The 22011-nt window shown below is 49.2% G+C and overlaps 2 protein-coding genes across 7 annotated transcripts in view; one reads left to right on the forward strand and one right to left on the reverse strand.

Annotated features, from left to right (window-relative positions):
• Positions 1 to 9447, forward strand: part of LHPP (phospholysine phosphohistidine inorganic pyrophosphate phosphatase) — a 70793-nt gene extending 61346 nt beyond the window's left edge. For all 3 annotated transcript variants that reach the window (XM_014257734.2, XM_005528830.3, XM_014257735.2), the window contains one exon: positions 8739 to 9447. In XM_014257734.2, the coding sequence (XP_014113209.1) occupies positions 8739 to 8829 (91 nt within the window). In that variant the 3' untranslated portion in view covers positions 8830 to 9447. The remainder of the gene's footprint in view (positions 1 to 8738) is intronic.
• A 2302-nt stretch (positions 9448 to 11749) lies between these two features.
• FAM53B (family with sequence similarity 53 member B) overlaps positions 11750 to 22011 on the reverse strand; it is a 44250-nt gene continuing 33988 nt past the window's right edge. For all 4 annotated transcript variants that reach the window (XM_088059926.1, XM_088059924.1, XM_005528831.3 and 1 more), the window contains one exon: positions 11750 to 15537. In XM_088059926.1, coding sequence (XP_087916052.1) covers positions 15232 to 15537 — 306 coding nt within the window. In that variant the 3' untranslated portion in view covers positions 11750 to 15231. The remainder of the gene's footprint in view (positions 15538 to 22011) is intronic.

Genomic DNA, 22011 nt, shown 5'->3' on the forward strand with positions numbered 1-22011 from the left:
TAGCTAATGCATCAGCTCCATTTAAGATGCACATCTGTTTGTGTGTATGCACAAAGAAAATATTTATGTCTAAATTCTTTCTCAGGGGCATTTAAAATTATTTTCTACTGAATTGAGTAAGGTCATCTGGCAAAGCCAAGCAGGTCATCAGTAATTAATCCAAGCAGGCAGAGCTGAGTCTCAGGGTGCTTGCAAACACCCTGTTAGACTGGAGAGTTTGGCAGAGCAGGGGCAATTCTCAGATTTTTCTCAGAAAACAAGCAAATGTGCGTTTAACTTTGGAGGGGGAGAGGGAGGCTTTGCTTTTATTGGAAACAGCTGTGCTGTGCTTGCACTGCAGCATTTGGTGCACCCACATGTACAGACAGAGCTTCTGGTCCCCCAGTGCACCCCAGCCCAGCCAGGGGCTCGTTGCACTGACACCCCCATGCCTGGCATTCATGGCTCACTTGAGTGTGTGCTCACAGCCTGCAGGAGAACAAGGGCTTGGATTTATCTCACTAAACTTTACCTAAGCTTTATGGAAAGTTAGATTCTTTACACCTAACTCTGGCTGTCCAAGAGCTGGCTCTGGGGTATGAGCTTGTCATCTGGTGTAAATAGAGTTAATAGGGAAAAGAATCATCTCTTCCAGAGGTTATTTCATATCCAGACTTGTTATCTAAGAAGCTGGGATGAACATGGGATAAATAAGAAGGGGGAAGAAAGCTGTTGAAGGGAAGCTGAGGGAGCTGGAAAGGGGCTCAGCCTGGAGCAAAGGAGGCTCAGGGGGAATTTCTGGCTCTGCATAGCTCCCTGCCAGGAGGGGACAGCCAGGGGGATTTGGGATCTGCTTCCAGGGAACAGGGACAGGAGGAGAGGGAACGGCCTCAGGCTGGGCCAGGGGAGGTTCAGGGTGGATATCAGGAAGAATTTCTTCATGAAAAGAACTGCCCAGAGCAGTGGTGGAATCCCCCATCCCTGGAGGGATTTAAAGGACCTGTAGGTGTGTAACTTGGGGACATGGGGCAGTGGTGGCCTTGGCAGTGCTGGGGAGCAGCTGGGCTCAGTGATCTCAGAGGCCTTCTCAGACTAAGTGATTCCATGGTTCTGTGTGCACCTTCCCCTTTCCCTCTGGAGTGCCCTGTCTGTCCTGAGCAGGAGGCTCCTGAAGAGGTTCAGGTGACCAGCCTGGGCAGAGCATCTTGTATTTGGACAGACAACTCTGGGTGAAATGGGTCTGGGCCAGCCTGATGGGAAACCTCAGGTGGCTGAGGGTGAATGTTCACCTCTGCAGCAGCAGAAGCATTTTGTGCTCTCAGATGTTCATCTGTTTCATGTTTCTGTTTCTCAGATGTTTCCTTTGGCTGTTCTGGTTGGCCTAACAGAGTGCACTGAACAAATATTACCAATGCATTCCACCACTGTGTAAGACGGATTGAAGTGGTTTCCGTGGGGCTGAGGATGGCAGTCCCTGATGCAATAACTCCCTTCCACCTGAGTCTTCTCAGGAATCAAATCCAGCACCCAGCACCCAGCATGGAGCCAGGCTTTTGAGCCTTGATGGCTTTTTGGATTCAGGGTTGGATGGGACCATGGCAGCTCAGAGCCCACAAGATACCTGGATTATGGACAGAGAGGAAGGGACCAGAACCCCTTGAGGCAAAAGGGACTGATTGGGTGTCCCCCCATCTGTGCCCACCAGGTTCCAGCTCTCCCTGCTGTACCAGCTGTCCCCAGGACACGTGTGCAGCTGTTTTGGGATTAGCAGGCTGGGAGCCAGTCCAAAACCAGATCAGGCATGTGTGCTGCTCCCTCTCCTCCACCAGAACACTGGTATGCACACTTTTAAATGCCTGGCCCCTGCCGAACTGCTCTGGCTGTGCAAGATGAGAGAGCTCTGCAGTTTTGACAGGAAAATTGCTGCCCAGATGCTGGAACACCAGTACTCTGCTTGTTTAAATATTTGTTCAAACCAGCTTGACTTTCCAGTGCATTTTTCCATGAGGGATTTTGGAGGTAAGGGGAAGAAGTCAGTACTGATAAAATCTCATGCTCTGGTGTAATGACATGAGAGCATTTAGCCAGGAGTAGCCTCTGTCCTGACAGTAGTGCTTCACACCACATCTTCCCATCACCATCCTGCTTTCCCTTTGTGCCTCTTTCTGACTGTATAGATGTGTATATGTCCTCTCCACAGACTTTCAGGATTTTAATCTCCAGAGCTCTTAATCTGGCATGTTCACCTGTGCTGGGTTTGCTGAGAGAGAAAATAAATAGGGATGGGTGGAGGAAAAGAGCTGCTGTCATCCCCTTCCTCAGTGCTGTGTGTTCAGAGCGGAGGGTGCACTGCATCCTGCAGAAATGCCAGGAATTGGGCTTGCTCAAGGGTTAATTTGCAGTCACCATGAGTAAATGTCATGCCTGGGGAGAGGAGTCTGGGAAATACTTGTGCTGACTCTCTCCCAGGCTTTTTATGTGAAATTCATGGAGTTTTGTTCCTGCCAGCCTCCAGCTCCTGATCTGTTCTCTCACCTCTCTGGTCATTTAACTTCTTTATTTTGACAAAGTTCTGCTTGCTCTCCCTGAACCTCTTCATATCTGTGGTTACAATCCTCATTTCCATCCCATTCCTTGCTTCCCAAAGTGATGTCCTGCACCAGACCATGGCAGTTTATAAAGACCTGGTGGAAAACCTGCTAGAGGAGAGTGCAGCAGGGACACCAAGCACTCCTCATGCACCTCTTTTAGCCCTACCAGTGCTCTCAGCACCCTCTTCTAAGCAGCTGTTTCTGGAATTGTGTATCTTGGTTAGAGCATCTCCATGCAACCAACTGATTAGAAACTAACAAATTCCAATTAAACACTTCCAATTAAATTTTCAGCACATGTATGTTTAAGAAGTACAAGTGTTCACCCCAAGAAGTGTATTGAAATTCAGAAAAACAAGGATCTGGGGAATGGCAACCTTCCAGTGCTAAAGGGGCTGCAGGAGACCTGGAGAGGGAATTCTGACGGGGCATGGAGTGACAGGATAAGGGGGAATGGCTTTCCAGGGCCAGAGGGCAGGGTTAGATGGGATACTGGGGAGGAATTGTTCCCTGGGAGGGTGGGGAGGAGCTGGCACAGGGTTCCCAGAGAAGCTGTGGCTGCCCCTGGATCCCTGGAAGTGTCCAAGGCCAGGCTGGACAAGGCTTGGAGCAGCCTGGGATGGTGGAAGGAGTCCCTGCCTGCAGAACAAGATGATCTCAAAGGTCCTTTCTAACACAAACCATTCCATGATTCTGTGATTTCTAGCATTTGGCAATTAATTTAATTTTATTTTTAGGTAAACTGTGCAGAAGGATGCACAATGCCTTCAATCTTAGTATTGTCCACCTGTTGAGATATTTCACATGGAGAAGTGGTGGACTTAAGCTGGTTTATTCTGCTCAGTGAAAACTGCAGCAGTTTAACATAAATGGGAACAATTAAGTCGCAAGCCTACAGACTTCCTTCAGGTGTTAGCAAACAATTTGGCTGTAATTTCTACCCATTTGTGGATGCTTGAATTTAAATGAGTCACAATTAAACACAATTAGTGGCGTGTGAAGTTCTGGGAGGCAAGAAAAGAGCAGTGGAGGATGCTGGTTTGCTCTGACAAAGGTTTGCTTTGCTTGGAGCTCTCCAAAATCCAGTCTTTTAACCACAAAAGCCTCTCTTCCTATCTCAGGGATCTGTCCATGACATGAGAGGGTCCAGGTATGGGGTTTCCTGGAGCTCTGACTTTGGTGCAGGTTTTTCTCCAATTGTATGATCAGGAAATGTGCTTTACAACCATCCCTCAGCTGTCCATCAGGGACCTGTCAGTGATTTATCTGAGTTTTCAGTACCAAACTGATTAAATTGCATGTTTCACAAAAGAAAAAAAAAAAAAAAGAGAGTTTCACTCGTGGCACCAAGTCTAATTATTGCATCTTTCCAAAGCAAGCAGCAAAGGTTACAGTGTCTGTTTGCATTCCTCATAAAGAAAACCTTGTTAAACCCGGTCTTGCATATCTTACAGCCCTGGTAAGAGCCCCTGAAGAATATACTGTCAGGAGAAATGGTCTTAGGCTTTTTTATCTCATTTTATGGAGCTGGTGCTGTTTAATCAAGGCAGGGAGTTGGTGGGAAGTCTGAAGGTGGCGCAGAACTGCCTTGGTCAAACAGAGGGTGAGTTGTGGGGTGGGATTTGCTGTGTCTCAGAAATTCACTTTGTGCCTTGCTTTCACCCTGCTTGGTGTTTTTCCTACCTACCCCCATTTCTAAAGGGCTGTGTAAGAGCTAATTTTAACTTGTGATACTGATCAGGGCTCAATCAATCCCCATCTGCTCTCACTCTCTCAAGTCAAGTTTCAGCAGGTCTCAGGTTGAGCTGGGCCCTAACGCTGTTTCCATCCCTGTGACCATGACTATCCAATGCCAGCCACCTCCACTTGGGCTTTTATCTGTTAAATATTTTGCCCATGCAGTAACCCAGCTGTTTCCTTTTTGTTCCCCATATGTTTTGCTGGAGAAGAGCACAAGTGAGGTGTGTGAAGTTTCCTAGGGGAGGGCCTGGAGCTCAGACATGCCCTCTCAGCTCCTGGTGGGATGGTTTGCTCCCAGCTCATAGAGACTCAGTCACATTCCACATTCTGTAGGTCCAATTCCCTTTCCAGCAGTGATTCCCTGTGACAGTGCCATTGGAACTGGCTGACAGCCCCATCCAATCCCCTCTTCAACCCACAGATCACTCCTGGAATCCCAGCTGCTGTGGGATACAAAAGAATTAAATCAAAGTCTGTGGGTTTGGGGTCATCTTTCTGTGTATCACGTTTCCTCTGTATTTGCTTCAAAGACTCCTAATAGTTCCTGGAAGGACCAGGCAAGCCAGCATAGATCCCTTCATCCCTCAGAGATGTTCAGCTGCATCTGTGTGAACCATCCCAGGGATTGTGCAGAAGTTGGAACAACTCAAGACCATTCCTGATAGCTGAGTCTAGGCAGGGAACCCAGCCTGTCAGAACAGACTTACCCAGGTGGAAATCTGACTCACACAGTAATTGAACCTTGTTATTCTTGCAGAAGCTGATACTTGAAATCAGGCCCATACAACTTGGTTTATGCTTCAGCAGGAGGAAGCCATCACTTTGTAGCAGGCAGTAGTTCTGAAACTGGAGTTTCCCTGATAGCTGGAGCTTCTCTTCCCAGCTGAAGAGTTAAAGTTGCAGAGCTGGTTTCCTGCAGCACCCTGATGTCTCCAAGTGCAGTGCTGATCTGGACTAACCACTTCAGTATGGGCTGAGGGTCTGGCTCAGAGCACAAGGGGCCACAGAACTGCTCAGCTGCTGCACCCCTGACAGTGATGAATGTTCCCTGGGAGAGGAGGATGTTCAGTCATCTCCCGAGGAGCATTTGATGGACACAAGTAACTGGAACCTCAAGACCACTGTCTGAGCTGCATCATGTTAAAAATAGTTGATATTGTTCATGTGCTGTGATGCACTGGTCCTTTTGGGTGGCTTTTGAAGAACACATTCTCCTAACAACACCCATAAGGACCAGGAAGGACCACCCTGGATTTTCTGTGCTAAGCCACTCCTTTCCTTGACCCCTTTGTATTCCAGCAAGGTGGCCACCAAAGGCAGTGCACAAGTGTCACATTTCACAGTGCCATGGCCAATTTGGGCTGGAAAATTGTGTGCACTTACTTCCAGGCCGTGGTGCTCAGCCGCTCCAAGCAGTCCTGCTTTACGGGAGAGTGTTTCCCAAGGCTGTAGTTGATTTTTCACAAGTGAGTTTGTGCACTGGCCAGGAGTGCTGACAGCTCAATGTTCAGCTGCAGTATATAATTTTCTGTCATTTTGATTTATGCTCTTTTCTGCAACCAGAGCCCCATGTGAGAAAGAAATCGGAAGGAGTCTGTCCTAAAGTTAGCTCAATGCTAACTTCTTCAACTGACCTAGCAAATTAAACGTATTTTTAGATGGTTGGGGTTTTTTTTTAATTTATTTCTGGAATATGAAAGAAGAAAGCATTAAAAAGTAACCTTCCCTGTCAGTTCTGTGACCTGCAGTTGCCATGGGGTTGTTGTCACTGAGAGAAAAAGCTGAACTGGGCCCGTGAGACCAAGATCTGCTCTTGGGTCAAGCTTCCACCTGCACCCAGTGACCTTGTCCAGGGAGGCTCTGACGCATCAAAGCAATGCCCAGGACATCAGGGCTGAGCTCCAGAGCACTGCTTCACCTCAGGGCATCTTAAAACTCTCAGTGGCTGGTGTTCCTCTTTGGAAAAAGCCCAAATTCCCCAGAGAAGAGGCTGGAGTAGAGCCATGGTCTCTGCTCCCTCTGGACAACAGAATAAGGGCTCATCCTCCAGCATCTTGGGTTTGCCCAGAGGTTTTATGGCAGAGCTCTCTTTTGCCTCACTTCTGGCACCCAGACTTGGGCTCCTGAGTTGTTTTGCTGCATTTGGAGCTTTGTTTCTTGGCACTAGAGTTTAGGGATTATTGCTTGCAGTTCCCTTTCGTCGGATGCTTCAAGAGCAGCTCTGAGCCAGAGGGGGGAACAAACCCATCCCTTGGCTGTTTTTGTGAGCCACAAAATGCCTGTGAGACAAAGGAAGGGGCCACATGAAACAGGAATTGTGGTGGCACTGACAGGGACAAAAGCTCCACGCACAGCCCTAGGATAAGGCAAGAGAGCAGGGAAATGTGGTTATTCCAGCTCTCTGCTTTCCTACGGAGTTCAGACAACTGGATTTATTGTGTTTTAATATTAACTTCAGTGGAGCCAGGAGTGTGTTGTGATCCCATGGTATTTGGGCAAATGGGTAAAAAAACTTTATTTCATATATATATATATATATATATATATATACACACACCCTTTTCACAGGACACATTAAGTGTGTACAGGACTTTTCCTTGATGACTGGCATTTAGCAGCTGAGTTACAGATGGATTTCTGTGTAGTCAGCACAGATATTAATCACAAAATCCTTTTAATAGATCAAAGAGTGCTGTGTAATTGAAAATTCCTACTAGAAGCATTCGTTTCAAGCAGCTCTTAAAATTTTCTCCTAATGTGTAATCTAGGAAAGGAACATTTTTCAGGGTGTAAAATGCAAAGAGAAGTTTTGTTCGTTGCTTTATTTAGTTCTCTGCTCAAATTAGGGATTAGTAACAAGAAATTGATATTTTACTGTATGCCCAAAGTTATTTTTGTGTTCATCAAAGCCACTTGGTTAAATCAAGAGTGAGCAATAATTACCACTGAAGGGATGGGTGCACACTGGATTTTTACTTGCTTTATGTGTGAAGGTTTTTCTCCATCAGCAAACTCTTTCAGTTGAGAAAAACTTAAAAACCATCGTAATTATTATTCCCATTGCTCCCTAGCCCTGTAACAAGATAGAATTTGGATATTTAAAGAAAGACCCATCCACCCTTTAAATAAGATGTAGAGTCTGTTTCATGGAGCCTGGTGCTGGGCATGGCTTTGCAGGTGACACAAAAGAAGACGAATATCAGCTGAAAATATAAAAATATTTTATTTTTCGTAGTTCATAGCACAACTTTGCAGCAAGTAAAGCCTCAAGCAGATAGTGTGGGCTTCCAAAAGAGGCCATGGCTTTGTGAGGAGCTCATGGGCTTGGACATGAGGAGCACGGCTGAGAAAAGAGCAGGAAGGAAACAGCCCTGGGGAGCTTCAGTGCTGGGACTGAAGAAATGATTTGGTGCTTGTACAGAAAAATGCTCACCAAATCCTGCACATCATTAATAATAATAATGATAATAATCATCTCTCTGATTCCCCTGCATCTGGTGGGAAATGCATCTTCCCCACCGAGAGGCTGTGCTAAATAAAGGTTTGTCCTTCCCAGGGAGCAGGAGAGGTGGGAGGTGGACATTTGGGCTCCCATCTCTTTCCCAAAGGAAGGTCATTAAGCGTATAAAATACATATGTTTTCCCTTCAGCAGCTGTTGGGTTTCTCAGCCCAAGAGCCATAACGGGACCATGAGGTTTGGAAAATTTCTGCCTCCCACATCTGCCCCCCTCCCCACCAGCAGTGCAGCTGAATCAGCACAATGGGATTGTGCAGCTGTGCCTCGTTAGGCCAGTGCTGCTAATTAAGTATTGGCAAAAAACGCCTTCAAGTCACTCTGCTTTGGGGTGGTGCCTTGGTGGAGGGTGAGACTGAACCTTCTTCTGGTGATGTTTCAAACATTTCAACATGGTGGGTTTGCAAGAGATGGTGGTCCTGCAAAATGAAACCCTGGCAGAACCTTCCTTTTCACTGAAGTGATGTGAAGACTTTCCATGCCTCTAGGATGAAAGGGAATTGTTCTTTACCTATTTCTAGATAAAAACTGTAGGAGAATAATGATTTGTAATTTTGAGGTGTCCTTACAGCAATCCCTGTCTGGTGCTGCTATTGCCTGGATGCAGAAGGGCCATGTAAAATGCAGTACATTGATTTGGATTAATTAACTAAGTGGAGATTCTCTTCCAGCTGAGGTTTTGCAAGGTTTTGCCGAGCTCATTTGCACAAAGGACATAGGATCCACCTGGGCATGTGGGAAAGAAAGGGTGTGGGAGAGAGAAAGGGGAAAAATGAACAGAAGAGGGAGGAATATGAAGCTCAGGGCTGCTCCATTGGTGCTGTCTGGGTTCTGTGGGCAGCAGGGTGACCAGGACATGGGACCTGTTTGGGGCCCTGCCCTTGCTCAGCTGTGCCCCTCTGTCTCCTTCCAGGCCATCAGATGAAAACCACCCCGAGGTGAAGCCTGATGCCTACGTGAACAACCTGGCCGAGGCCGTGGACATCATCCTCCAGCATCTGTAAATCCCAGCAGAAGCAGGGGTGAACCTTCACCTGCAGCCTCTCCATGGAACCACTTCATCCTTTCCCACCTCCATCTCACATTAACCCAGCCCAGCCCTGTCCAGGGCACCCACCTTCCAAAATGTTTCACGTAATGGCACTAAAATCATCTCCTCTCTCATCCAAGAGAGCACCAAACCTGCTGTGCTCTGCAAGTCTGGAATGTCCTGCCCTTGGTGCCTGTGAGTGGCTTCAGCCTCCTCTGGGTGATGCTGGGGACCTCTTCCCCTCTTTTATCTTTGCTCACACAGGGGACCCAGCCTGGAGGTGGGAAACTGGGAAGCCGGGCAGCCCCTCGTGCATGGATTTACCTCTTTAACCCACACGTCCTGTGCCTTTTGGGGTGCCTGAGATGGGGTGGGGGGTGTCCTTGGGGGCTGCTGGAGGCCACCAAGCCCCGGGGTCCTGCGTGTGCCTCGGGTGGCACAAAACCCCTGGGGAGGGGGACAGTCCTGCCTTGGCAAGGCAGGATCCGTGATTCTGCCAGGATCAGCCCTGGGTGAGGGCACAGGAATCCAGTAACACATCAGGGAATAACTGAGCCATCCTGTCAGGAATAAACCCTGTCCTTCGCATCTAGCCTGTGTGTCGTTGTGCTCAGTGGGACCAGCACTGGCACTGATGTTTGTAGGATCAGAAATGCTTTTCCTTACCTGGAAAAGCTGGGAAAGGCCATAGGACTGATGGTCTTTGCCTTCCCTCTGCGGGTGGGGTCTTGTGAGCAGCCATGGCTGTGGGGGGGGGGTGGGTTTATCACCTCTCCCCATTAAAATCCTGGATGTGCAGTCCCTGTGCCAGGGCTGAGTCAGACACAGCTCCAGCTGAAAATGCACTTTTCACAAGGGCATGTAGTGATAGAACAAGAGGGAATAGCTTCAAAAGGGTAGGTTTGATGGGATATTGGGAAGAAATTCCTCACTCTGAGGGTGGGGAGACCCTGGCACAGGGTGCCCAGAGAAGCTGTGGCTGCTTCATTCCTGGAAATGTCCAAGGCCAGGTTGGAGCAGGGGCTTGGAGCAGCCTGGGACAGTGGAAGGTGTCCCTGCCATGACAGGGATGGAATAGGAGGAGCTTTAAGGTCCCTTCCATCCCAAACCGTTCTGGGATTCTGGGATTCTGTACTCACTGAACATCCCCTGGGACTGATCCTGCTCCACATGCCTGCTGAGAATCTGCAGCACCAGCTCAGCCCCCGCCTGCTGCCAGGAGTGCTCAGCACATCCAGGGCCAGGACAGGCATAAAATTTACCCTTTTTCCTGATCAAAACAAGGATTTTTAAAAGGACCTGCTCCCTGCCTCCAGGCATTGCAGCCCTTCCCCAAGGATTTTGGTTTCTCTCCCTGTCAGTTTTGCAGTGCAGCTGTTGCAGCGTGTGTGGTAACACCTGGCCGTGCTGCACCTGGTAAGAGCATGAAAGGGGCTCAAAATGGGTCAAAAAAATGAAAAATTAGGGGTTGTTCCATCAAGTCCTCTGCCCACCCTCAGTGACACGTGGTAGTGTTTGCAAGGGTCACCTTTTAGAGGCAAAAGTCCCCTTTTAATCAACATATCAGTAGTTCTGTACCCTCTTGGGCTTTGGGCAAGACTGGGCTTTAACCTGCTTCAGATCTCCAAGGGATCGTGGAAATCATGCAATGATGTTTGTGTTACATATATTTAATATATATCCATACTCTGAGGCAGCATGTGCTGGCCACTGTCTACATTCAGCCACTGCTCTCTGCATCTGCAAGCAGGAGGTAAAGGATAATTCCAGCTCTGGTTCCAGCAGTCCCAGCAGCTGAAGATGACCCCACTCACTGAAGGACACCAAAATGATGCTCCCTGTTTCTGGAGTGTTGCTGGAACACTTGTTTTTCAGTTACCAGCTGGCCCTGGTGCTGCATATGTCCCCCCCTTGGGGACAGCAGGGGAAAGAGGGCTGGGAATTAAGTTCTAATAAAATAAACTACATCTGGGAAAATGACCTTCGTGCAATTTTTTTGGTCTGTTTTTGCATCTTTTATCCTCTGGGTAGTGGTTCAGCCAAAGTGTATGGTACTGTCAGCATCCACACACATGGAAAGATGCTGTAAACCCTGGTCAAACGTTCAGGCTGTGATGGATCACTGAGAATTTCTTTTTTATCCCCTAATTCTTCCCTTTTTGTTCTGTTATACTAAGCCTATCACTTCAATCTGATTAAGTTTAGGCAGATAAACATCCTGCCATCTGTCATGAAACTTTTTACACTGTTTGCTTGCTGGAGGAAGTGCAGCCCTTTTCTTTTTTGGGTTACAAAGGCTGCAGGGAGATCCTGCCCCGTTTCCCCAAGAACTTACTTAACACCCCCACGTCCCCTTGGCCTGCTGTGGGCTCTCAGTTTAGATTTGAGATGAGATTTTATTTTAAGAGGCAGGATATTATGGTTGTCCTTAAACAAAAAGAAGGAGGTGCTACTTGGCACTTCAATTTGCATTTTGTTGTTTTTATCTTTGGCTGTGCTACAGCTAAATGACAGCCTGGGGGCTGGGGGGAGGCATGGGAGATGTCCCCCCACCATGGGGAGGGTGCAGCGTGTCTGTCTGCACGTGAATATCAAAAAATGTCCATTTTCTTGTGCAGCCCATGGCTGGGACCCCCTTCCTACACAGACACCCCAAGGGAGGGTCCTGGTTGAGGGATTTCCAGTCCCCCACCCATTCTTTGGGACATCACTTCCCAGCACCTATAGAGATGTCAAAGAGGTGCAGCCAGGAGAGGAGAGGAGAGGGTTCCATCAAACTCCAACCCCATCAAACTCCAACCAGTGCCACAACCCCCAGGATCAGCGACGTCCCCAACGCCCCGGACCCCACGGGCCACGGGGACAGCACAGAGAGGCGAGACACAGGACAGGGGTTATTGAACCAGGAAGCTTTATTTACACAGTAAAAGTAACAAGCAATTTCCTGAGATTGAGCTGCTCTAGTGCAATCAAGTCATGGAGGGGGCAGGAGCAGCCTCCTCGCCCGCCCGCGGAGGGGACACCTCGGGCAGCCCCTCCCGGGACACGCACGGCCCGCGGCGCTTGTGCAATTGCCAGCGAGACTTGGCTACTACAGGTCATAGCTCCAGAAGGCTTTGTTTTTTATTCTTCTTCCCATTTTTTTCGTTTTTGATTTGTTTTTTATTTGGCCATCCTCTTCTTTTTCTTTCTTGAACACCAAACCCACACACGCCGCAAAGCACTGCTACAATCCTAGAACATCCTACGTCAGTCTGTTTGCCTGGGCAGCCAGGAGTTTTAAACAATGCACTTGAAACACAACTTTATTGGCCAAACAGGCTATGCTAGCACGTGGAAAAATTACAATCTATTTTACAAACGCTTCTTTTCGTTGGTTTCTTTTTTTTTTTTTCAATGTACTCTTTCATAGGACAGGCTCAAAGAGCTACATCTGCAAAACACACAGCGAACTCTGTGTGTGCCTGCTAAGACTTTCTGTGTTAAAATCCTATTTTTTTTTCAGGATGAAGAACCTTTATTGCTGCTGCCACAGCTTTGGTGTCATCCCAAAACAGCTGCTGCCCAGACTGGGTCACACCATGGACAAGCCACTGAGTCCCTTCACAATAATGAGCCTATTTGAGCTACCTAGCAAGGAATAACATCCCTTGTCTGCATATTACTTTAGTATCACATTCTGGCAGCCGGCAGGGGTTTGCCAGGGGATTTGGGGGGTTCCCAAAGCATCTGTGTAATAGGTGAAGTCCTTTACAAACCAAGAGCAAGACCCCCAGGGGATGCCCTGCTCTCCCACTGCATAGGGGACAGATCTCCTGACACCAGGGGAGCAACGCCACTTCTGACTTTACAATCAACAGGATGTCCCCTGAATCTGAGGCACATACTATATTATATTTAATATTTTTAATTACTTTATTTATATATATATTTATATATATATATAAATCCACAAATGTTTTACCTCTACAGAGAGAGAGAGAGAGAGAGAGAGAGAAAAAAATTGAAAAGTAAGGCTTTCTTAAACTGAGAATAAGTACGTGAAATCATACAAACCCAACAAAAAATACCCAACAGAACATCACCGTGGCCTCAAAACTGTCGCTAACTGTAGTCTGTGCCTACGCCAACGTGCCCAGTGTAAGGCCATGACTCATTGGAGAAGCGTTTTTAGTAAGGCAAACGGGTTGTGCTGAATGTAAACTGAATGCTACGGCTACGTCCAGGACAGCTGGGCTGTGGCCCTTTGGCCACCAGGTCCAGGACAGCTGGGCCGTGGTCCATTGGCCACCTTCCCCCTCTGGAGGGTTAGTATGGCACCAGGAGCAGCCCTTGGAAAGAAAACAGAAGCCCTTAGGAATTCCAGCCCTGGGGATGCCCACCCGAGAGCCCACCCGGAGCTCTGCGGCGGCAGCCGGACGTGGATTTGGGTGAATTTGCCCTTTGTTGCTCAGCTGAGGAGGTGCCTGTGGCCAGCGGGAGCTGTGCACCCCGAGACCAGGATGTGCCAGTGGTGGGGAGGGATGGATGGATGGATGGAGCATCAGGAAGACTCAAAGCCAAGAACTGTGCTGTGAGGTGCCACTGCAGGGGCACGGACAGAGGGGCAGCAGCCTGGGAAAACACTGGCATGGCTGGACCCTCCACAACAGGAGGGATAAAAACTAACCCAGGATGTATTTTCTTCTAAGTGATGCAACAAGTGACACTTTAAAAGAGCTGGAGGGTTCCCCAAAATGAAAAGACATCCCTATCATCCCCTCCCCGAATATCTGGGGCTTGTCCTGCTTGCCTGGAGGGACTGGAGATGGCCACAGCCACCAGCAAAACCTCAGCAGTGGCAGGACAGGGGTAACAACCGATGGGTTCCACTGTGGTGGGAGATGCCACACACATCCCAAACCACTGCAGAAAAAAAGTGCACTAACATAACCAGAAACGATGGATGAAACCTGTACCAGCAGCTCTCAGCCTTTCTGAGTTATGGACCCTCAAGGCATTGCCAGCAGGGTGCTGAACCCCATTAAAAATGTCCTGTCTTCAACTGCTCTTGGTATCAATGGTTTTTCTCTTTTCTTGCATTTGCAAAGCTCAGGAAGTGACCACTGAGCTTGAAGGAACCAGCAGAAGGAATCCAGAAGATGCTGGAAGCCATTTGTACAGCTTTCCTAGATCTTTAAACAAACAATAATAAAAAAAACCAAAAACAAAACCAGATGGAGAAAAAAAAAAGTGTCCTTCTAAACCTGTTAGCGAGTGGACAGCTTATTTTTAGCAAAGAGAATTCATATTGTACAAACATAATGGTCACCACTTTATCTGTGCTTAAAAAAGGCACAGGAAGAGGAAAAGCTTTCAGTGCTGCTACCTGGATTTTCAGCCTTTTGCCAGCTGACTTTGTCAAGTAACCCCTCCACGACGTGCCTTGGGCAGGCAGCCCTTCACAGTAAAGCCAAAAAAAAAGAGGGTGGCAGCCCTGCCCCGGGTAGCAAAGTGGGCACAGCTGCTGGTAAATGGGTAAACAGCCCAGCCCTGCTCAAAACAGGGTGTTGGGAACCCAAATGAGGGTGGCACTGAGCCTGAGTAGGATTTTTTTTTTTTCCCAAAAGAGTTGAGAGAGGGGGCTGGGAAGAAAAAAAATAGGGAAGGAAGGCATTTGAGCATCTCCATGCAGCACCCAGCAAGCACTGCTGCAGATGCTGCCCTGCACGGGCCAGGGATCTGTTTAATTCCTCATCAGGAAAACTAAAAATAAAGGAGTAAAAATCCAGCTCTTGCCATTATTAAATCTAAGCAAAACTCTTCACTTGTGATTTCCTTCTCACAGCACTGCCAGGGACATGGGGAGTGAGGCGGGTGCTGGGGCTGCACGGGATGCGGCCGGAGAAAAGGAACCGCAGCCACCCCAGCAGCCACCAGCCAGTGTTTGCAAATCTCAATATTCTGCTTTTCCCTCCCTTTCTCCAGTCCCAGGGGTGGTGGTTTCTCCTTGTGCACCCCTTTCTGAACTAGCACAGGTGGGCTCTGTGGGAGCACGGCCAGCTCCATCAGCTCCACCCCCATCCTGGCAAAAGCCATTTACTCGTGGATCCCGAGTTTTTGGCGATCCCTGTGCCCGCTTTCCCTGTGGGACAGGCACTTTCCTCCAACTGGCTGATCTCTGGCTACAGTAGTTACAAAGAATTTCAAGATTTACACACGCATGCACACAAATTCCTCTAAATACCTGATGAAATTTTGGCAAAGCTGCTTCATCCCCTCCAGCTGACAGGAAGGGCAGCAGTGACAGAATCCCACAAACTCGCTGGACACGAGGAGCCCTCCCCGGCTCTGCTGGCAGCCCCCAGAGCCCAGGGCGAGAAGAGCTGCTCCCTCCTCAGTTGTTCTCTATCTGCTCGATGTCTATCTCGCCGTCCAGCTGGAAGAGGCTCTCGGTGCCCGTCCCACTGCTCCGCCAGGCCGCCCTGTCCTCCTCCTTCCCGGCGCTCTCCTCCTCCTCCTCGCAGGACAGGTCATCCCTGCTGTTTGGGGCACGGGGTGGCTCCGGGACCGGGGTGCAGGCGGGGGTCCTGCCCGGCATCACCTCCGGGGCCGTGGGCCATGGCTGGGGGCCCTGGAGCCGCTGGGAGCCGTCCTCGGCCGTGGTGCTAAGGCAGGTGAGGCTGTTGAAAGTCTGGCGGTTCTGCAGAGGCAAGGAGAGAGAGGCAGCTGAGGGAGAGACCTGAGCTAGAGGGGAAATCCTGAAGCTGGGATAGAAGTTACACCAGCTGAGCTAGGAATCTTCCTGACCCCAAACCTGAGCTCCCTCAGCCCAACAGAAAACAATCAGAGCAGCAGGAACACTCGGCAGGTCCCCAGAAGATGGACAGATGCTGTAACCCCCCACCTCCCCATCCATGGCAGGTCCTGTGGCCCCGCTGCCTCTACAAAAGGCAACGGCATCAAAAGCAGCCCCATCCTGCTCTGGATCAGCCCCATCACCATCTCCACGCCATGCATCGCCCAGCTCCACATGTAAGGCAGAACAGTGCTCACCAAGAATGAATTAACATTTCCAACAACTCCCTTTATTAGCCAAGAGAAACTTCAACCCTCTCTTTAACTAGCTGGAGCTTGTCTCCTGCTAAACCCTCCTCTGTGATGGCTCATGGCTGCTCCCCTCACTAAAGACCAGGCGAGCACAGTTGTCTGTTCCGAGTTTCCACGCCTGGTTACCTTGGCCAGAAATTTGATTTAGTTTATGTACTGTCACGTCTTCTAAACAGTTTCAAACTCTGAGAATGACAAGGAGCATGCAGGCATTCCAAACCCTCTGGAGCAGAGCACGCAGAACCTCCCAGGGATGCAGTCCGGCCACGAGCACGCTCACCTGCCAGGGAGTGCCTTAGCCCAGGCTGGTTTTTAAAAGAGTAAAATAAACCCTCATTACTGAGTGCCAACAGAAATAACGAGGCCATCCCGGTGGCAGAGTGTGTGCTCTGAGCAGGAGGAGACTGAGGAGGATCTCAGCAGCTTGTGGAGTCTCTCATCAAGCCAGCATGTGATGGTGTGGTCACTTCCCAGACATCTGGCCTGGACACATCCCATGGGATAGGCCTGAATGGGAATTCAGTAAATACCTGGGAGGAAGGCAGCCCCCTCACTAGCTAGAGGTGTCCACCTGCTCCTGGTCAGTGCTGGGTCCCTCATAACAAGGAAGAGGGGCTGGAGAGTGCCCAGAGAAAGGGTCTGGAGCACCAGGAGGGGCTGAGGGAGCCAGGAGAACTTGAGTACCCAGCAGAGCATTGGGGACACAGAGTGACAGGGCTGCTGCCTGTATCTGCTCTGGCTGGCCCAATTCAGGAGCAAACACACAGCCTGAGACACAACCCTGCTCCAAAACATCCCCACTGGCATTCCCAGGGAATTAAGCACATCCACTTGAGGGCTTTTGCATTCAAATCCACCAAAATAACTTACCCTGGGCTGTAAACAAAGGAAGATCACCCATTTACACAGCCCCTGAGGGAGATGAGGGGCTCTGCATCACACCCCAACCAGTTCTTAACAAATCAAAGGGCCTTGTGCTGAGTTGGACCCATGGACCATTGCTCAGAGGCTTTGAGTGCTGCACTATCCCATGCACACAGTAAGAAGAGTCATTGCAGAGGCTTCTCTATCTAAACAGAGAAGTTCCTGCTGCCCCAGGAGGAGTTGGCCACTGTCCAAGCTGGGGGAAGCTACATTTTGCATGGTCTTCAGTCTCTGAAACCTTCAAAAACCCACAAGCCCCAAGCCTGTGTGAAAAAAAGGGCATTTCTTCTCTAATTATGCAACTGCACCCAGTCCTCACGTCATCCTGGTCATTTTTGTTAAATCCCAACCGTGCCTCTGTCCTCTGGGTGCTGAGCATGCAACAGCTTCAAGCAGAGAGCTGTGCACTGTGGTTAATGGACAACTCGTAATTACCACTGGAGAAGGCCCGAGGACATAGCAGAAATATTTTTTAAGCACTTCACAAAATTTGCAAGCATATTTCCAACAGTGATTTAGGCACTTGAAAAGCCTAGGTCTCCTGAAAGTCAACAGCCCTCTCAAAAGTGCAAATCCCTTCTACAAAGAAAACTATGGCACTTTTGGGAATGTTCATTTTTCTCCTTCTTCATTGAGCTCATTTCCTGAATCAGGCACTTCCCAGGGTTTGGTAGCCAGGTGTGGACATGCTGGGCTGCTGCAGGTGGGATGGAGCATCCTGAGAGGATGGGAGATGCTCTCCAGTGCTTCAGAGGAGATGAGTGGTTCCTGTGGTGGCCAATGAAGGAGGATGCAGACTGCAGAGTAACTCAACAGGTCCAACGCACATTCTTCCCATCCAAAAGAAAAGCATTTCCAAGCTGGGACACGTCTTGGGGAACAGCCATGAGATTACTTGACTTTCAGGGAAATTTTGCATTTTATGGGACTTTGGCAAGACAACCAAGCCAACAGCCTCATTTTCCCTGCTCAAATCCACACACGCTGCAACCCTTGAGGTCATTCCAGGGAATGCAAGAGGATGGAAAACCCCTTGCGATGGTCCCGGTGCTGCCGGTACTGCGGCAGCTGCTGCTGGAGGAAGGCCACATGCAGAAGGTGCTGGGCAGAGACACTCCCTCTGAGGCAGATTTGACAGCTCAGAAAGCAAGTTTTCACAGGCACTGGCTGCCACAGAATCCCACAGCTCGCCTTGCCAGAGGCTGGGGTCAGGAGGGCGGCCCCAGGACGGTGATCACCAAGCCAGCATTCCATGGGCTGGCTGTGGAGCAGCGGTGGGTCAGCCACCACCATCAATGCAGCGTCTGTCTGCAGCCCTTTCAGAGTTCTTTGCTCATTTTTTATTTATTGGGTGAATTTAGCACGTGCTGAGGTGCTGAGCTGGCAGAACCAGGCAGTCAAGTCCTCTGCTGATGTCAGGAAAGAGCAGGTTTGGTGACACAAAGCAGTGCTTGCTCCCCATGGCCAGGCAGCCCTGGGCCCCTCTGAGCCCCTCCACAACCTTGGCCTCCAGATGAAAAAGGGTACCAGGCACCTCAAATCCTGGGAACTGTGGGAATCCAACACAGATGGCATTTGGGAGACGTTTCTGGCCAACCTGACTTCACCCAGTGAGCACCTGTAACACCCAGAACACCTTTACCAACCACAAGGACCCATTTTTGACCATTTTAGGTGCTGTTTTTTCTTCCCCCAACTCTTCCCAAAGCTGCTTTAATCCAGCACACTGAGCAAGCCCCCAGAGACAAAATGAGGCGTTGCTAATGGAAGTACTTGAAAAATCATCTAAAATACATAAATAAGAAGTTCTTGGTCGCTTGGAATAAGCTGCATGGTTGCTCCAGAACAAAGCCCTTCTTCCATGCTGGTCACCAAGCTCAGGCTATTTCTCTTTCCCCCAGGGTCTCATGATGCTCCACACAGTGCAGGGACCAAGGCTGCAGTCAGAGAAGGCTGCAGGAACCAACTCATCCTTCACCTCCATCCTTTTCCTCAGGTTTTTCCTCCCCTTAGGCCCGGGGCTGGCAGCTGCAGAGCCCTGACAGCAAGCTGGAGAAATCCCTCAGCAACATTCCTCCGTCTGACTCCTCCCGTGGTGAAACACCCAGCTGTGAGCTCTTCCCCAAAGCACATCCCTGCAAACAGGGTGGCTCTACCAGAACCGATATTAGCAGGACTCTGATCCCTGCGGTGATCACGGCTTTTGCTCAAACACCTTTTTTTTTACATTTTTTTTTACTTTTTCCACCCTGCCAGGTGATTGCTGCAATTTTCCCGGGAAAGGTGTAACGCTACAAGCTGTCAGCAGCAGCGGCCCTACCTCCCAAGCTGTCATCACCTCCTGTTAGCACACTGGGCTACAGTCACTTCAGAAAGCTGAAAATAACCCAGTGCCAGAAGGGAAGGGGGAAGCGGGCAGCGAGCTCCAGGCAGGAATGATGAGCCCCTGCCAGTTCTCCCAAGCCAGCAAAGTCACCTCCACTGGGGGATTCTCTGCCTGCTTCATGTTTAAATCCCTCTCCGAGGCAAACACCTCCTGTAAAACACCTTCAGCCTGAGTTGTTATCTTTATAATGTTAAATAGAAATGCTTTGGTTGTTCGCATCACGGTAAATCCTGCCGGGTGTTTGTGCTGGGGAAAGCATTCATCCATGCTGCCAAGGAGGAGGGAGAGGTGCTTGAGGTTGGAAAATGGGTTTGATTTGGTTTTAAACTCTGCAGAACTTCATTATGGCAGCTGCTGTGATTTGGGCCATGCACACACACATATCACTCGGGTTCAAAGCTCTGCCCTGCTTTTAAGGCACCCACAATCTTCTCCCACTCCATGCCCAGGCTGGTTTCCTGGTGAGTGGAAATGGAGGGGACACAGGGAGGGAGCTGCAGCAAGCCTGGCTTAATCCTGAGGCTCCAAAAATCAATTCTCCTCTTTATAGCAAAGGAGCTTTGCCAGCAGGTCCAGGCTGCAGCACTGGCACAAGCACATCCCAGTGACACCCCAGGCTCACCAGCACCTCCCCTGCTACAGTTTGGCCTCCCCAAAAAGAGGGAGGCACAGCCACTTTGCCCCAAGGAGCACTGGTGACCACTGCCACTCCTGGCTTCCAGTACAACCACTGCCTCTGGGGGAAGGTCAGGGGGCTTGCACCGACCCTGTCCTCCTACAGAAGGAGCTTCTGAGTGATGAAGTGTTGGGAAAGAAATGCTGGAATACCTGAGGCAGGGAAACACAGGAGGCAGTGATGGGGGGTGTGAAAAGCAAGAGAAGCCTGTGTGCCAGGTGCAGAGCTGGGTGAGACGCAGTGTTGCCATGTCAGGGAGCTTAAACTCATCAATATTCTATTTTCTTAAAAATTTTATCTATGAAGGCATTGAGTGGTTCACAGACAGCCCCACAGGCCAAGGTGCTACAGAACATGCCTGCAGCAGCATCCCAGAACAGAGGATGTCTCCCTGCCCTGCTCCCAGTGGGTACCACATTTCTGCCATGTTTTTCAGGATCTGCCTTCCCAGCCTTTCCCTTCTCACTCCCTAAAGAACAACCTTTACTCAGCCCCAATCTTCACTTTGCAACAGGCACCAGTGCTTACTTGGTGCGTTCAAAGCTTTAGCAGATAATTTTGCTTTTATTCTGTTTAGTGTGAAAACCAGCTTTCATCAGCTGGCTCAGAAATATCTATTATGCTCCCAAGTCACTTCACACCACGGTATTAAACAAACAGAATCAAAAAAGCAAGGAAGCTTTAAGTCATTAGTAGTGATGCTGCCTTTGGAGCCTGTGGAGATAATTTGGGTTTACTCACAGTTCTTGTCTTTGGAGTACATAGCTGCCTCAGTGACAGTGAGGATGTTCAGGGAGATTCCACAAGTGCAAAAGAAAAAGCTGCTGTATGACCCACCAGTGGGAATCCCTCTGGTGCTACAGAGCCCCAGGGAGATGCTGGAGAGATGAATCCCAGAAATCACGGGGAAATACAGCAGGCACAGCAATGCAGGGAATCAGAGAGCACTGAACACCACTCTGGGGCTCCACTGTCCCACCCGAGCACAGCATCCCACACATGGGGACTCAGACCCAGCACAGCCTCCCAATCCATTCCTATTCATAATAATAATTGGAGGAAACCCTCATTTCCTGCCAGGAACAAATATTTTCCCTAACAGACACTGAACCCTTTTCTATGAGCTGGAAAAATCCATTTGCTCAGACAACAGGTCATTAGTGATCACTGTGTATTTATTTATTTACAGGCTGCCCTTCCCAGCCTTTCACCTCTGCCTTCTCCTCTGCATCCTCTTGAGATCCAGACCCCTGGAGCACTGCAGGCCCCTCATGCCAGCACACTCAGCACTGCCAGGAGCCCAGCAGGGACAGTGGCAGGGCTGCTCTCCCAGTGATGCTTTGCAATGCCATGGATTTCAGTGGAAAAGGCCAAACCTGAGCCCGACTCCTCCCCAGAGCTGGCAAAACTCCAGGATTTGGAGTGGCTCATCTTTGGGGAAATTCAGTGATTTGACTCGCTCCAAGTTAGAGTGAAACATCATTATTATGGGATTATTATTTTTTCTCAGCCCTATTCCATTTTCATACTTCATAATTTTCAGCACAGAACTAACATTTCTGTTATGCTGCCGTGGTTCTCACTCCAAGGCCTAAATGATAAGGCAGGACCTTATAAAAATTAAAACCAAACTTCATGTCACTGTTTCAGCAGCACTGAAAAGAGAATGCCAGCAAGAAAAGGGATAAAAACACATTGTGGATGACCAAAAATCCAATGAGTGTGTGGCACCTGCACCCACTGCCCCCACCTACCAAGACCTCCTGCAAATCCAATGCAAACTTGAAATACATCTCACTTTTCTGTCACAGCCTCGATCTAGGGTTAACCCTGAGCATCTTTTCCTGGAAAGGAAAAAATAAAGGACCCTTCTTTATTTATTACCTATTTATCTATTTATTTATTTAGCACCATTTCTTGAAATGTTTTGCCTTCCTGGAATCCTTTGGGAGATTTTTGCAAGGCAAGTGGTTCCAAGTAACTCCCAGTAGCTCCTATCTAACCCAGCAGCTCCTAGAGTGCCGGGGGAGGGTTTTTTTGTAAACCGTAGTGAAAAATCCCTCTTGCCTTTTTTGAGCCAA

The sequence above is a fragment of the Pseudopodoces humilis genome, chromosome 9 (assembly GCF_049639895.1).
Source record: "Pseudopodoces humilis isolate 2021_Gansu_Grassland_sample_001 chromosome 9, ASM4963989v1, whole genome shotgun sequence".
In the NCBI taxonomy this organism is placed as follows: Eukaryota; Metazoa; Chordata; class Aves; order Passeriformes; family Paridae; genus Pseudopodoces; species Pseudopodoces humilis.